This window comes from Hesperophylax consimilis, chromosome 10, assembly GCF_061612785.1.
Source record: "Hesperophylax consimilis isolate HC1 chromosome 10, BYU_Hcon_1.0, whole genome shotgun sequence".
NCBI classification, from domain to species: domain Eukaryota; kingdom Metazoa; phylum Arthropoda; class Insecta; order Trichoptera; family Limnephilidae; genus Hesperophylax; species Hesperophylax consimilis.
This window is the reverse complement of record NC_142845.1, coordinates 6,768,926-6,784,338: the sequence shown is the minus strand read 5'-3', so window position 1 is coordinate 6,784,338 and position 15,413 is coordinate 6,768,926. Positions and strand designations below refer to the sequence as shown.

At 32.2% G+C, this 15,413-nt stretch overlaps 1 protein-coding gene across 1 annotated transcript; it reads left to right on the top strand.

Annotated features, from left to right (window-relative positions):
• Nucleotides 1-1,450: 1,450 nt before the first annotated feature.
• Nucleotides 1,451-14,031, top strand: LOC149420232 (CLIP domain-containing serine protease HP8-like). Its single transcript, XM_089636321.1, has 6 exons — nt 1,451-1,579; nt 2,213-2,476; nt 12,570-12,752; nt 12,971-13,205; nt 13,363-13,478; nt 13,846-14,031. Exons 2-6 carry the CDS (start codon nt 2,213-2,215, stop codon nt 14,029-14,031), a joined length of 984 nt encoding a protein of 327 aa, XP_089492447.1. The 5' UTR covers nt 1,451-1,579.
• Nucleotides 14,032-15,413: the final 1,382 nt, after the last annotated feature.

Here is a 15,413-nt window from a genome sequence, read left to right as displayed (position 1 = left end):
CATGCTTGGGAAGAAATTTGTAAACAAAAAATTGAAAGGTTTATATCCTCAAGTGTCTGGAGAGGATTAGATCGCTTGGTTAAAAAAAAAAGTGTTTATGTTAGTCGAGGTGTTAGTATTCATCGTTGATTTTAATGTGTTTTATTGTCACTTTTATTGTTTTCATGTTATTTTATATTGATAGGCTAAATGTTTTGACTTGAGTTTTGTTGTTGGTTTGAAAGAGCGTGTAGCGAAAAAGATTGTCGTTGAAAATGAGATATGATGAAAAAGAAAAAAAAATGATGAGGATAAGTAATGGTAAGAAATGTTAAATTTAGAATATTGAATTTTTTATAATTTTAGATATACCATGTTTAGAGATAAGAAGGTTGTCATATGGGAAAAGGGAAATAGAAAATTATGTTTGTAGGAAACCATAATTTTCTTTTGTAACGAAGGGGGTATTGTGACGAATCAAATTTCGTCACAAATAAATATGAACGTTAAACTGAGTATGTCCCGCAGTGTGCGCCCAAATACAAAGAAAGTGTTGACAGACGGGGGTTGTAAAGAAAGAAGTGAGAAGTGCGGGGTAGGGCGACAGGTCCTACGAGTTCAAGAAAGAAAGACATTCAAGATCGAGGCGGGAGAGAGAGGACACCGAGACAGGAGTGGTGGTGAAGTACGCGCTCCCCGCCCAGCGGTGTGATGCTGGGCGGTGGATGAAGAAGTTACAGTCAAGTCAGAGAAAGTGATTTTCAAGTGTTATCCTCCGCCCGGCGACGTAATGTTGGGCGGGAGACGAAGAAAGTGCGGTGATCAGACGCGGCCGGGAGGGCCTGAGCTGCAGAACTGCAGAGGCTGCCACCTAGGACTTCGGCCTTACTAAGGCCATCGAACAGAATCAACTCAGTGACAACAGTGTAGCTACAGTGAACAATGACAATGCGAATAGTGAAGAAGTGATCCGAACCATATGACAACTAGTTAAGTTATAGATGTAAGTAGATCTAAGTATAATTTAGATTTAGTACTAAGATTTGACAAACCTAATTAAAATCGAGACTCATAATTAATAGATGTTCATAATTAAATTCACCTCCCTAGTCCCCACCCAAGCAACCCGAATTGGTGAGAAGGCAGAGTATACTGCTGAAGAGGTAAGTATAAAACAGCAATATATTTAACTATGATTCTGAGCTAGATGCCGGAGGAGATGTTAACGTGACATTGTCACACCATACAGGCCAAAACCGCGAGAAAGAAATCGTTTCGGTCGTAATTTGAAATGTGAATATACAAAACGTTGTTGAAAGAATATTAATATGTTTCTAATTTTTTTCTTTAATTTTTTTTTGTGATTTTACCCCATAGCTCCGGCCCTGTCTATTTAATATCTGCAGTGGCTTGGCAAAAACCGCTATTTTTAGTATCTTCTTTTCTGAATATAATTTAGATAAAGTTAGTTTTTCTAGCCAGTTCAGTTGTTCATTAGATATCGTCGCGGTCAATGTGTTTATAATTAAATAGAAAAACAGTTCATATGATTTTACCATTGCGATTGATATTGAATTCATTCTGAGAATCAACACTAAAGGTATTTTTTTCTTTAATAATAATAATAAATATTTGAATGATTTGTGATTTTTATTTTTTTTAATTATTTTTTTTAAAAGAAAGATAATTATTCCCGGGTGACGAATAACTTGTCAATATTTGAAAATCTCGTACCACCATTCTCATTTACTGCATTTTTTATAAACAAGTTTGTTTCTTCGATGTAACAGTAATTAAAAAAAGTTACTAATTTTAAGAGAAAATCTGAACTTTATACCTATGGCCAAGATCACCCTTACGGGAAAGCCAAAATAAATAATAAAATATTAAAAAAATATATATATTTAATCGTGAATACGTCTGCCAGTTTTAAATGTCACGGTGTGAGTTTGTGGGAACCTTTATTCGGCATAAAATCCATTCGGCTTGAAGTTTTACAAAAAATACATAAACAATTCAGGTCATTATGATTGTGTAAATATACATCCCACAATCAAGAGTAAAATTTTTAAAAATATATCCATTGTGTACTAGTGACATCATTAGCTAAAAACACTAGTTCGCTTGATTAAAAACAGCCTTATTTGTAAATGTCCATACATACTTTAAGTTCTAAGTAGGTAAGTCAAGTGGTTCATTTCACTTAAGTAATATTACACTTTGCTCCTTACAGATGACTTCACAGACTACAATATTTTTAATAATCAATATCCTGCTTCATATGAAAGTACAAATTATGAGTGGTAGAACTCTCATAGGAACTGCTCTTACTATATATAGTCCTTGCAATAGTGGTATTCTTGTTATGGAGAGAGAAAGTGGTAGACCTCCCTCCATTGAAAATTATTGGACTGGAAGGATCGACCTGAAGGATTATAAAAAATATGGCGAAGCAAGGATCCATTTAGTTCTGGACAGCGAGGCAGTTATTAAAATGGTTGGTACAAGTATTATCAATCTCCTTCTTTCGTATGGTGGGGGGGTCAGAGGGGGACACCTAGGTCTGCGAGCCATTCTACGGCCTTATCAATCCAAAAGTAAATAATAATAGTTTTAGTAATTATTTACCTAACTGCCGCATTTTAATTTCTTTCAACAATTACTAAAATATACAACTATTTGTATTCACAAAACAGGTTATTAGTTTGGGTTAATTAAGTAATTACATACTAAAAAATGTTTTTTATGGTGAATTTGGTTGATCAAAAATGGAATTGTGATGTATCTTTTACCATTTCTCCCGACATAAATAGTTGTTTTTTGTTTTTGATTTCATGTTTCTTATTTCATTAATTTGAAACGAAGTATAATTTCCTTAATCTGTGCCTACCTAAAGTGGGGTGCTTATGTAAATATTTAACTTATTTTTGTTACACCTATTAGGGTAGGTATTTACGAGTATGTGCTAATAAAACTAATCATGAGCTGAAAATATTTTTTGAATGTTTTTCCAACCGATCTTTGAAAATGTCCTTCTCAACCTGCTTCTTTAAGGCGAATATAAACGCCAAACATATTTGGGTTTCTACCCCTTCCAACAGAATATAAAATGTGCACATTTTTTGTTACTTTTCTGCACGAGACAAGTAATTGCAGTAGCCGCGTACTATGTACCTGCTATACGTAGGAAGCGCCCGACCAGGCCTCCCCGTTCGCCAAGGCTTCCGTATACCTACTAATACCTTTTTAACTGGTGGACGATTACTATCAATCTTATTTTGACAACAGCGGCAGAGCTATAGCTGCCGGATGGACTCAAACTGTGGGGATATTAGTGATTAGTATAATAATTAATATTTTTTATTTTTTAATAACTGTATATTTTTTATTGATTTTTATTATTTGTATGCATTATTAAAACATATAAAATATTTGTTAATAATACGTTACATTGAAATGTCACTTACATATATTATTTAAAAAAAAAAAAAAATTCACTTTTATCAAATTTATGTTGCTAATATATTTTTTAAATTCAATTTACAAATAATTTTTGAAGAACAATCAAATTACCAAACAAATATCCAGTATTAGAAATTATCAAGGAACAATTCTTAAGTTCTTTTTTCTAAAAATAGTGCATGAGTATATAATTCTACATGCATTTTAATTGTAGCAACTACTAAATATATAATCTAATATCAACTTGTGATAGTACTCCCTCTCTAATCACGATCATTTCTCAACTAGGGAGGTATTATTACCACTAATTAGAACATATTAGCTTTACATGCATTTAAAAAAAATGTACTTATACCTGCTTTTATTATAATGTAAAAAAATTGGAAAAACAAAAAATACTTATATTGTGAATTTATATAGCATATTCATAAACCTAAAATTTCTCAAATGATATAACATTCTCAATATCAATAGAGTTGAAATCAGGAACAATTGTTGATGACACATCGTCTGTAATTATGCCATTTTGTAACTCCATTGATGATGATTGCGTTATAGGCGTAATTTCTACAACATCACACGGATCTGGTATTTTTTCTGAATATGTTAATTTACGCTTTGTTGGAGGTTGAGAGAGTGTTTTTTTTTTAGTTTGTCATTGATTGCATCGACTATAAAAGGAGGATTCCTAATTGGCATATTCCTGTTCTTTCTTGGATCAATAATTTCAGGAAGTAAGCAATGTAAATAAAATCGGACCAATTTGGGTTCCATTTTTATTTTCCAGAAATCGTCGTCTTTATAAATATATTCAGTTTTTAAAGGATATTTCCGTCCACTCCATACAACAAATAAACAGACATTTTTTTCCGTAATGCGAAGTTGCCCTTGAACCTGAAAATACCAATCATGATTTGTATTTATGCTCATACTTCCATCTTTGTTTGTCCTACAAAAAGTAACTTTCTTCTCTTGAATAGCTCTTTCTAAGCCAAGTTTGAAGGACGTTAAAGGACATTTTACTTCTACTAGCATATCGCCGCTAAGACCGTCCGGAGAAGCTCCTAGAAATGGAAATTCCTTGTCAATAAATAGCCCACACGGTTGAATTTCAATATCGTGTTCAACGCTAGCCTGATGTAAAGCTTCTTTCTCATATTTTCTTCCGTGACTTATTGAAGATACATGAGAGATATTGAATTTGTACAGCAACGATTTTACAAGAGCTGCACAGCTTATATTGTCTCTTCTACGTACAACTTTTCCAAATGAAGATGCTGTGATCATTTTACGTAGCAACTCCATCCATTCACTGCAGTTACTCTGTAAAATTGTTTCCCGTTCTATTTTATTCCTATCTTTTTGTTTTTCTCTCAACTCATCCAAAAGTATTTCTTTCTCCGCCTCGAAAATAAATTCAGGAATATCTGGTTTTATGCAGAACTCTCCATACTCAGCATCTTTTCGATTCATGTGTCGCTGAATTCGATTTTTCTTACGAAAATATCGCAAAGTAAGACGACATTTTTTGTTTTATTCCCCATCTTCAATAAATTATGGACCTGTAAAAACGCATTATTAGTCAACATAAATGCAAACGGAAAGCATTTTTCCGTAAGAAGTAAGTCATTAATTTTGTGAAATAATGAATAAAACTATACATTCAAAAGTATTTTGAGATAAAAAAGTACAATATTTGGGCCATGAATAATAACAATATAATAACAAAACTCCCTCACCGTTTGAGAACTAATAATACTCGTAACCAGAGTGTATATTATTACTCTAAACTCGTAACCAAAATAATGCCGACAAGAAAAAACTGTCGAAAAAACTGTCACCAACCGACTTCCGTTCCGTGCCACGTTCCGCGGACTTCTGTACAGATGCTAGAATGTTTGCGTCTTATATCACCACGAATAGAGGCGACAATTGCTTAACCAGTGGAGTCTGGCTAAATTTGACGTAAGCGCCAAAGTGAGTTTTATTTATTTGTTGAATATTTTTATATCAGATCAGTTCGTGTCTTACGCTCGTAACGGCAGCCCGTCCCACGACACTGTCTTCGCGCTCTCGTTACACCGCAACGTAACACTTTCATGACGGTAGAAGAGTTGTTGAGTACGCTAAAAAATGAAGTTCAAAAAATACAAACCGTTAAAGACTCAAAAACCAAAACAAACATCGAAAAAATTATTATCGATCTTGACAATGAAGTGAAATCTGAAATATTAAAAATGCAACAGCAAATAATTCAACTACAAGACAAACTTATCGAAAAAAACGACCAGCTTGTGGGAAACTTTGAAAAAATAATGAAAAGCGCAACAACACCATCATATGCTCAGAAAGTATCAACAACCAAAGTTACTCCTCGAGAAGAAGAGAGATTCTCAATCATCATTTCGTCGACCAAAAATAATGCTAAAGCAGAAGAAATTGAAAAAATAATAAAAAAAGAAATAAATTTAAGTAACATAAAGATAGGAATAAATGGTTTGAGAAAAACAAAAGAAGAAAAAATAATAATATCATGCCCAAAAAAGGAATATGCAAATACCTTAAAAGCCGAAATAAAAAAACTGAATACCGATTTGGTGGTAAATGAAATTCAAAAGAAAAGACCAAAAATAATAATAAAAGGATTAAAATCCAATCTTACTGAAGACGAAATAGTTTGCGGAATAATTACCCAGAATGAAGGAATTGAAGATGTTTACAAGGAAAGTGAAGACAACAAAATCACACTTATAACGGAGATAAAAAACACAAACATAAACGAAAAGCAGCGCCAATTCACTAGCTACATCATGGAAACCAGTGGCAAAATGCGAAAAAGTCTCCTTGCACTCGGTAAACTAAATATACAGTTTCAACGAGTAAAAATTGAAGATTGCGATCCATTAACTCAATGTTTTCATTGCTGTATGTTCATGCATACGGCTAAAAGATGCCTACACCGAACCAGCCCTCCAATTTGCCCACACTGCATGGGCGACCACATCCTTTCAAAATGTCCGGGAAGAGAAAAAACAGTACCAGCATGTGTAAACTGCACCAGACAAAATTCTAAATATGGAGAAAAAAACACCACGGACCACGCAGCCAACAGTATTAGGTGCAACTATAGAAACAAAATGCTGAAAATTGCGAGGGATCGCATCGATTACGACTAATGATGCATATCATTAATTACAAGTCTAACGAAAACCTAAATAAATTGCACAATATTTCAAAAAAATATTGCGAAAAGCCCTCCCGCAAAGTGTTAACACGCAGTGATAATATAAAAGTCAACACAAGTAATATTATAATTGCAAATGTGAAGTGTATTCCCAGCGCCAACATTATTGTTAATTTTTATTACTACCTCAAAATGAACGACTTTATAATAAACGCAATAGATAATTCATATAAAATAGACGTAAGGATTGTTGACACGGTAAATAATACAAACGATTTTATAGATATAAAACCTACAGCCAGCCTAATAATAATACACATGAACGTTAGATCTTTGGAAAAAAATTTCGAAGAATTTCTAATAACTATTGAACAATTAAATAGACTTGACTGTATAATATTATCAGAAATGCATTCATCGAGTGAAATTAATTATAATATACCGGGTTACTCGTACTATACAACAAAATATAAAACTAACAGAATTTGCGGCGTCGCCATATTTGTATCAAATATTTACGCTGTCACAAGTGTAAATGAAATAATGGTGAACAATGTCAATATATTAAACTTGGAGATAAATTTTATGAATTATTCATTTAATATCATTGCTATTTATCGGACACTTAAATTATTTAAATATGTTAGCAGAATTAAATTACATTTCATGTATAAATTCATACATGAGATTCATAAGAGATTTTGTTACCAATTTCTTTTTTGTTACCATTGTGTTTTTTTTATTCTAATAATTTTGTTAATATTTATTTTCTTGCTGAAACTAATGTTTCACTCGGCGAACACTTTTTCTCCTCAAATACATTTTTTCCTACAATTATATTTCAACAATACAATAATGTCGAAATCAAAAATTTATTTTTCTATACTCTTAAAACACTACCATGTCTGACTCATTATTTGAAGTGATAGACTCATCTTTTAATATTTCGGAAAATATTTGTCTAACTAGTGTTGAATGTAATAACACATTATTAGAAATAGATTCTCTAAAAGCATTAACAATCCTTCACCTAAATATTCGAAGTGTCTCGAAAAATTTTGATCATTTTACACTTGCATTAAATGAACTCACTCATAAACCGGATTGTATTGTGTTGTCTGAAGCCAGAATTAGCGGCTACTCAGGTACCTATAATTTACCTGGTTACAAATACTTTGTCACAACTTACAAAATAAATCAAAACAGCGGAATCATTGTTTTTGTAAAATCTATTCATGAGAATATTTCCGTTAATGAAATCCATATCGATCTTGTAAATTGTCTTCATATTCGAATTATTATAAAACACACGTTTTATGATATAATAGCATTATATAGAACACATAACTCGAGCATTAGTAATTTCACCGAGAATCTGAAATCTATTATAAATACTAATTGTTCTCAAAATGCATTTGTTGTAGGCGATGTTAATATTGATATATCTAACGAATTTGAAAATAATAGAAATAATGAAAAAACTGAATATATCAACACATTAACGGAACTAAATTTTAAACCATGTATAAAAAAATATACGAGAGAATTTCATGGACAAAGGCCATCATGCATAGATCATATCTGGTGTAATTCTAATGAAACTGAAAAAATAAAAACAATTATTTGGAAAAATAACATTACTGATCATCACACATGTATTGTAGCTTTTAAAACTGACAAAATAGATGTGAATAATTACTCCCGCAATAATTTCCCAAAAACTATTATTAATTACGAAAAATTACAACAAAACCTTAATATTGAAAATTGGGAAACTGTTCTATCCTCTAATAACACCGACTTATGTTCACTAAATTTTGAAGCAATCTTGAAAAAGCACATCAAATCTTCCTCTTCCATTATAAAATACTCTCCAAAAACTAAATTTAAAAAATTAAAACCATGGATCACTCAAGGAATCATAATTTCAATTAGACATAAAGAAAAAATTTATAAAGAACATAAAAAGTTTCCAGAAAACTATAAACTATACGAATACTTTAAAAAATTCAGAAATAAACTATGCCACATTATTCGGAAAACCAAAGAAGATTTCTATAAAGAAAAAATCAATATTGCTGGCAACAATAATAAAAAGATATGGCAAACTATAAATGAAATTATCAATAAAAAACCAAAAAAATCTAACATAAACAAAATCACAGATATTGATAACAAACTTTACGATGTAAACACGGATCCAACGAAATGTGCAAATATTTTTAATAGTTATTTTGGGTCAGTTGGTGAAAAATTAGCACTCAAAATAAAAAACACTGATAATAATGAAAAATTAGCACTTAAAATAAATAACACTGATAATAAAGATCTACCGTCACCATCCAATAATTGTAACAACTTGAGTCAATTTCAACGAACTAATGTTGATGAAATTAAACAAATTGTTAATGAATTAAAAGGTAATTCTTCCCCTGGTTTTGACAATATTTCTGTAGAAATACTTAAAAAAAATTCTGACTCACTCTGTAAACCATTGGCTCACATCATAAATACAAGTTTTGAAAATGGCAACTTTCCCTTTACCTACAAAAAAACTATTATTTCCCCAATTTTTAAATCTGGGGACCCCAATCTAAGTAGTAACTATAGGCCAATTTCTCTCACCTCAAACATTGCCAAAATATTTGAAAAAATTGTAAAAAAACAAATATTTAAATTTGTTAAAGAAAATAATATTTTAAATGCACATCAATATGGTTTTAGAGAAAATATGAGCACTCAAGATGCTATCGTTGACTTAACATCTGAAATTTATAAATCTTTAGATAATAAAAAAAAATGCATTGGAACATTTGTCGACTTAAGAAAAGCATTTGATAGTATATCACACTCTAATCTTATCTCGAAACTAGCGAAAATTGGTATAACTAACAATGCTTTAACGTGGATTGAAAATTACCTTTTTAATAGAGAGCAATTTGTAAAGTTAAATGGCTCTCTGAGTGATTCGCAGACCACAAATTTTGGCATCCCGCAGGGAACTGTTCTAGGTCCAATTCTTTTCATCATTTATGTCAACGATATTTTTAATCTCTCAATTATGTCTAAACTTATTTCATACGCTGACGACACAGCAATTTTAACTGAGGGATTAACTTGGAATGAAACCCAAAAAACAGCAGAGTTAGATATAAACATACTAAAAAAATGGTTCGATAATAATTTGTTAACACTTAATACTGAAAAAACTTTTATAATACCTTTCACCATTAATAAAAATTCATTCCCTGATAATTTAAAGATAAGTATACACTCATGTAATTGTAATAGAATTTCAAATTTATGTAAACCTGACTGCTCTGTACTTACTGTTAAAACTAATGTAAAATATCTAGGTGTAATTATAGATAGTAACATAAAGTGGAAATTACAAATCAATGCAATAGTAGAAAGATTAAGAAAATTATTGTACATTTTTCTTAGAATACGAAACATACTAAATTTTAAATTATTAAGAACCATATATTTTTCACTAATTCAATCAGTATTACAATACGGAATTGTTGGTTGGGGTGGAGCATTCAAAACTTCTCTCTTACCTTTAGAAATCATCCAAAGAATATTAGTAAAAATAATTTTGAAAAAACCGTATGATTACCCCACAATTAGATTATTTCAAGAATTTAAAGTCCCTTCACTTCATATTATTTATAAAAAAATAACTCTTTTTCAAATACATAAAGATTGTTTCAACATTGACAACTTAATAACTTTTTCGAACAGCAATAGACAAAGTATTCTTGGCTCTATAACTATCCCGCGCTGTAACACCACCACAGCCCAACAATTTTATAAATATTTTGGTGTCAAATGGTTTAACCAATTACCTCTTAACTTAAGATTGTAAATGAATTATAAAAAATTCAAAAGCTCAATAAAAGCACTATATCAATAGCATATTAAAATCGTTTATACTTAAAAAGACAATATAATCTCTCAATTATTATTATATTGAAATCCTTTTCTCTTATTTCTTATTCTTATCTCTTTCTTTCTTTTACATCCTTTTCTCTTTTCTATTTGATAAAATTTTGTTACATATAAAATTTTTATTTTGTTATATTAAAAAATAAAAATTCTTTTCATTATCATTACACTCTCTGAAAAAATATGTTAAATTACTATTTACACGCGTTTCTCCGCCTTTTTAACACGAGCATTTGCTCTAAAAAAAGGTGTATCACGATGTACTGTAATAAAAAGAAAATAATCTTAATGTAATGTAATAACATGTAATTGTAAATTTAATATTAAATAAAAATTAAATATTATAAAAAAAAAAAAAAAAAAAAAATATGAATGAAAAAAAGTTAGTCAATAATAATTATAAAAAATAATCTTAGCCATAAAACGGTATTTTTTTAAAGGTGTTTCTTATATGAGTTCTTAGTTACCTCAAGAAAAAACAAAATTATCAGTGGTTTACGTTTATATTTTTTGTAACGCAACCAATAATTTTATTCCAATTCCGATCAATAATAAAGAAAGAAAAAGCTTCAATTTATGCATAATATATTTTTTGGCATTCATAGTGTATACCGATTCGTAGCAAAGATTAATCTAAATAGTGATTTAGCATTTCCTTCGCCTTAATGTCGTCTCTGGCCGGCGTTCACTAACAAACCCCCACCCGACCTCGGATCTTTCCTCAATCATTGCTCAGTTGTTCACCGACTACGCTGTGCATCGGATCGTGCCTCCTTTATCAAGAAAAGCAAAAGTTGCTCTTGTGGTCAGTGAAAGTTTCTGGGAATGCCTTTATGCCACAACGGACCTTTGAGCGATTTGATACCATAATATCAAATTCATCAATTTCATGGTCATTTTATATGAACAAATACATGATTATAAGTTGTTATAATATATTGTCTACTGTTAGTTATAAAATGAAACCTATTGAGGTGATTTTTTATAGTTTATTAATAAATAAAATTATTTTACATGAATTATGACTCCAAATGTTAAATAAATAAAAACATATTTATGCACCTCTTAGTTTTGAGGTGACCTTGTACAAGCAAAATAGATTCATAGTTTTCATGATGCGATAATGGGCCCTAAGCTTTATGATTTGTGTAAATATGTACACATACATACTACTGAACATATCGACGGTCACGAAGAACAATGTCAGATGTACAAAACGTTTCGTTTCTGTATTTTTACTGTTTTTGACAATAAATTTCTCAAATTTAATAAATAAAGTTAATGCAAAATATCAACAACACTATGATCCCAAAACCGTAAAAATGCAGAAACCAAACTTCAAACTGCTCTACTCCAAAATTACAAATTTGCATATCCGACATTGTTCTTCGGGACCGTCGATATTGTAGAAGGACGTCCACTTCACCAGTTCTCGGGAAACAAATCTGTGTTGAATAAGGGGATTCCCGATGCCATAACCTAACCTACACCAATTCTCCTTTTCTTAGTGTGAATACTGCACAAGTGTCCCAAATGTCTGAGCCAGTGAGATTATGCCATCCCCGATTGGGGTATGTTGTGAGGCTGAAGATAGTGGGGAGAGGAAGGAGGAAGGTGGGGGAGTACCTGGCTATTCAGATCTGGTCACCAAACATTGCTAAAGCCATTTCAAGCAACATTTCTATAATATATGGTGGTTACTGAGAGTATACTGAGAGTATCTTCCACTATTATTTTATAGTACCTATACTATATATTATTTAAGTGAATGAATTGTGAAATAACACAAAATCTTTAGTTAAAATTTACTTGCGCACGCCGGGATTTGAACCCGCGACCTTTGGATTAAATAAACCACTTAGCCTTAACCCTCGACCATATCACCATACGAAGAGAAAAATTCCATGTAATAACATAATATTAAGAGCTTTAATAATCATTTCATTTTGGCACAAATCCTAACCGAATGTTTTTTGATAAAAATTAATGCTTTTAGGATCAAAAAAATGGACAGGATTGGAAAGTTGATAAACAAAATTTGGAATTTACAATTACTCCAAACAACAGAAGTGTTCCAGACAGATTGCAATTTGAGGTGCTAGCTCCCCAGGGAAGGCCATTTCCAAATGTAAAATCCCTTACAATCAATTCAATATCGGTCTGCGAAAATCCTAGAAAGGTATGTATTCAGTAAAATAACTCTTTACTACTTAATTATAAATAATAAATCCCTTATTCTGATTTTGGATTCAGATGAGCTGACGAAAGGACTAAAGAAAGTGGAAGCGCAATACGAATATCAGAAAACAACCAACATAATGCATTTTTTGTTTGCATTTATGTAAGTTATATATTTTATTAATTTTGGTATGCGCTCATCAAACATATGTTTCACAGTGGGAACCTTTCCTCGAAGGTGTAGCAGACATAGCCGCGAGCACTTTAACCAATCCCACAAACTTCAATGCCTTCTGCGGCAGGAGACAGTTGCCACACGCGGAACTGGTGTTTGGTGGTGTGGCAACCAAGCCGGGAGACTGGCCGTGGCATGTCGCCCTGAACCGTCGTGTTGGAACCAAGTGGCAATACCAGTGTGGTGGGACCCTTGTGTCCACTACCGCCATTGTAACAGGTAGAACAAAACATTCTGTTTTCCTCTTCATCGCTTATTTACACGCACAAGACTTATTTTCGGTGCAAAATGCTACTGCGAGAAGAATATATTATGTATTAAATTACTTTTTGTCGGGACTAGTTCTTTGTAAAACTTTGTGTTCATATTATTTTAGCTGCTCATTGTGTAACAATAGCCAGATCAACAACTTTAGTACCCAGCAATCAATTGCTTGTTCAACTTGGAAAGTATAATTTAAATGGTGAAAATCCAGATTTACAGGAAAGAAGGGTATGTATATATTTAGGTCTTTAGAATAGACAGAGGATACGCAAGTATCCGATACTCGACGATTCAAGTAACTTGGCAACTACCACAATAAATCGCGGAGAAACGTATACAGGCGCAAGTTGATGACATTTTGGAAGATGACATTTTCAACAATGATTGGACTTGTGATAATAGCAAAGTGAATGGACTGTGCACTAAATTTGTTTGCGACATGAGTATCGGATACTTGTGTATCCCTGTGGAAGAAAGGGCTTATAATTCAGGTTCACATTAAAACTCTAACACATATTTGAATTACACATTGAAAAATATATTTTAAGTATGGTTTGCACTTTTTTGTTTGAACATTTCTATTTATCACTTTTAGGTATCAGTTATATACATCAATAAATATTATGACCCTATCCTGTTGAGGAATGACATAGCAATGATCCGCATGAGATCTGAAGTAAGGTACGGTCTTCTGATTCAACCAATATGTTTGTGGCCAGACGAGGACTTATCTAAAAACCGCGTGTTTGGATCACTCGGAACAGTAAGTAAAATTAACTAAGCTAAATAATTTTTGTAAAAAGTTTATGTTAGCCAATATTATCTATCTATCTAATAAAAAATGATATTGTTCGTTTGTTTAAAATCTTGACATAACGTTGCATTCAAATACGTGTGTTTTTATTTACTCATATTATATAGATGTCACCTGTGACAGGTAAAAACATGCTTTTTTGAAAACAGCGCCATCTGTTGGACAAATATGCATTTTTGGAAAACAGCGCCATATGTCGGACGTAAAAGCAACACGCGCTATTATTTTTTTATCTGCACAGACAGACTGAGTCACAGCAACGCGTGGCGAGGTACAGCTTGCTTAACAATAAATACGGACAGAGCCTGGAGTATAACGTGCCTAAATTATTCAACTTGTTACCAAGTAATATTAAAAAAAATGTGAATAGTATGTGAAATTGCTAACCAGTTAGATGAGAAATTTATCGCTCATAATTAGAGATACTTTATACATACTAGGTTCCTATATCATTAGTTTTTATTCTGTGTAGCATTTTAAAAATAATCTTTAAATATTATTTATATTAAGTGTAATAATTGGTATTATTCCATTGTTAATGAGAATTCTGTGGACAAACAGGATAATATTTTTGAAGAACAATAAAAAAGCCTTTTTTTAATGAAAAAAACATACACTTAGTAAGACACCACTTTATTTTTGAATTAATAACAATAGTCAACCGGGTTTCGCTTGTCCCAAGCTTCATCAGGACTAAATATCAACTAAATAGAAGTGAGTCGTTCGCGAACGAGTCGGCTCAGTGAACCGGATCTTTACACCGATCCGTAAGATCCGGTTCCCAAATCATCCGCTCACTCGTTCGCGGATCGGTAGTGACTCACCCGTTCGGGAACGGTGAGCCGGTGACCCGGTGACCCGGTGATCCGCTTCACTCGTTCGCGAACGAAGAGCCGGTGAGCCGGTGACCCGGTGACCCGCTTCAGTCGTTCGCGAACGGTGAGCCGGTGAGCAGGTGACCCGCCAGACCCGAAGAGCCGACTCACCCGTTCGCGAACGAAGATCCGCATACATCGTTCAACGGATCTCACGGCTCGCGGGTCACTACTGACGTACTGACCGGATTGATCATATATATGACATAATAATACTGGTATTCCCGCTTGCATAACATTTTAGTTGTTGTGTCGGCACTTATTTAGTTTATTATAACAGGAACAAGGAAGAGTTATATTATGTTCATGGTTTATTTTCAGTTAATCATTGATATCGAAATAATCGTAAAAAAGTAATGTTGGCATTGAGTACTTACATGAACGACGTTTAGCTATCATTCTCACACCGAAGTATTTTGTTTCACAACACAATTTTTATATTATTATTGCACTTATTTGGGACAGAATTAATTT

Bases quoted from the DNA above. Each gene is read 5' to 3' on its own strand.
- LOC149420232 (XM_089636321.1), top strand. From the start codon at position 2,213: ATGACTTCACAGACTACAATATTTTTAATAATCAATATCCTGCTTCAT. The intron at 12,753-12,970 runs GTATGTATTCAG...TATGTTTCACAG, and splicing joins TCTGCGAAAATCCTAGAAAG to TGGGAACCTTTCCTCGAAGG. The intron at 13,206-13,362 runs GTAGAACAAAAC...ATATTATTTTAG, and splicing joins CACTACCGCCATTGTAACAG to CTGCTCATTGTGTAACAATA.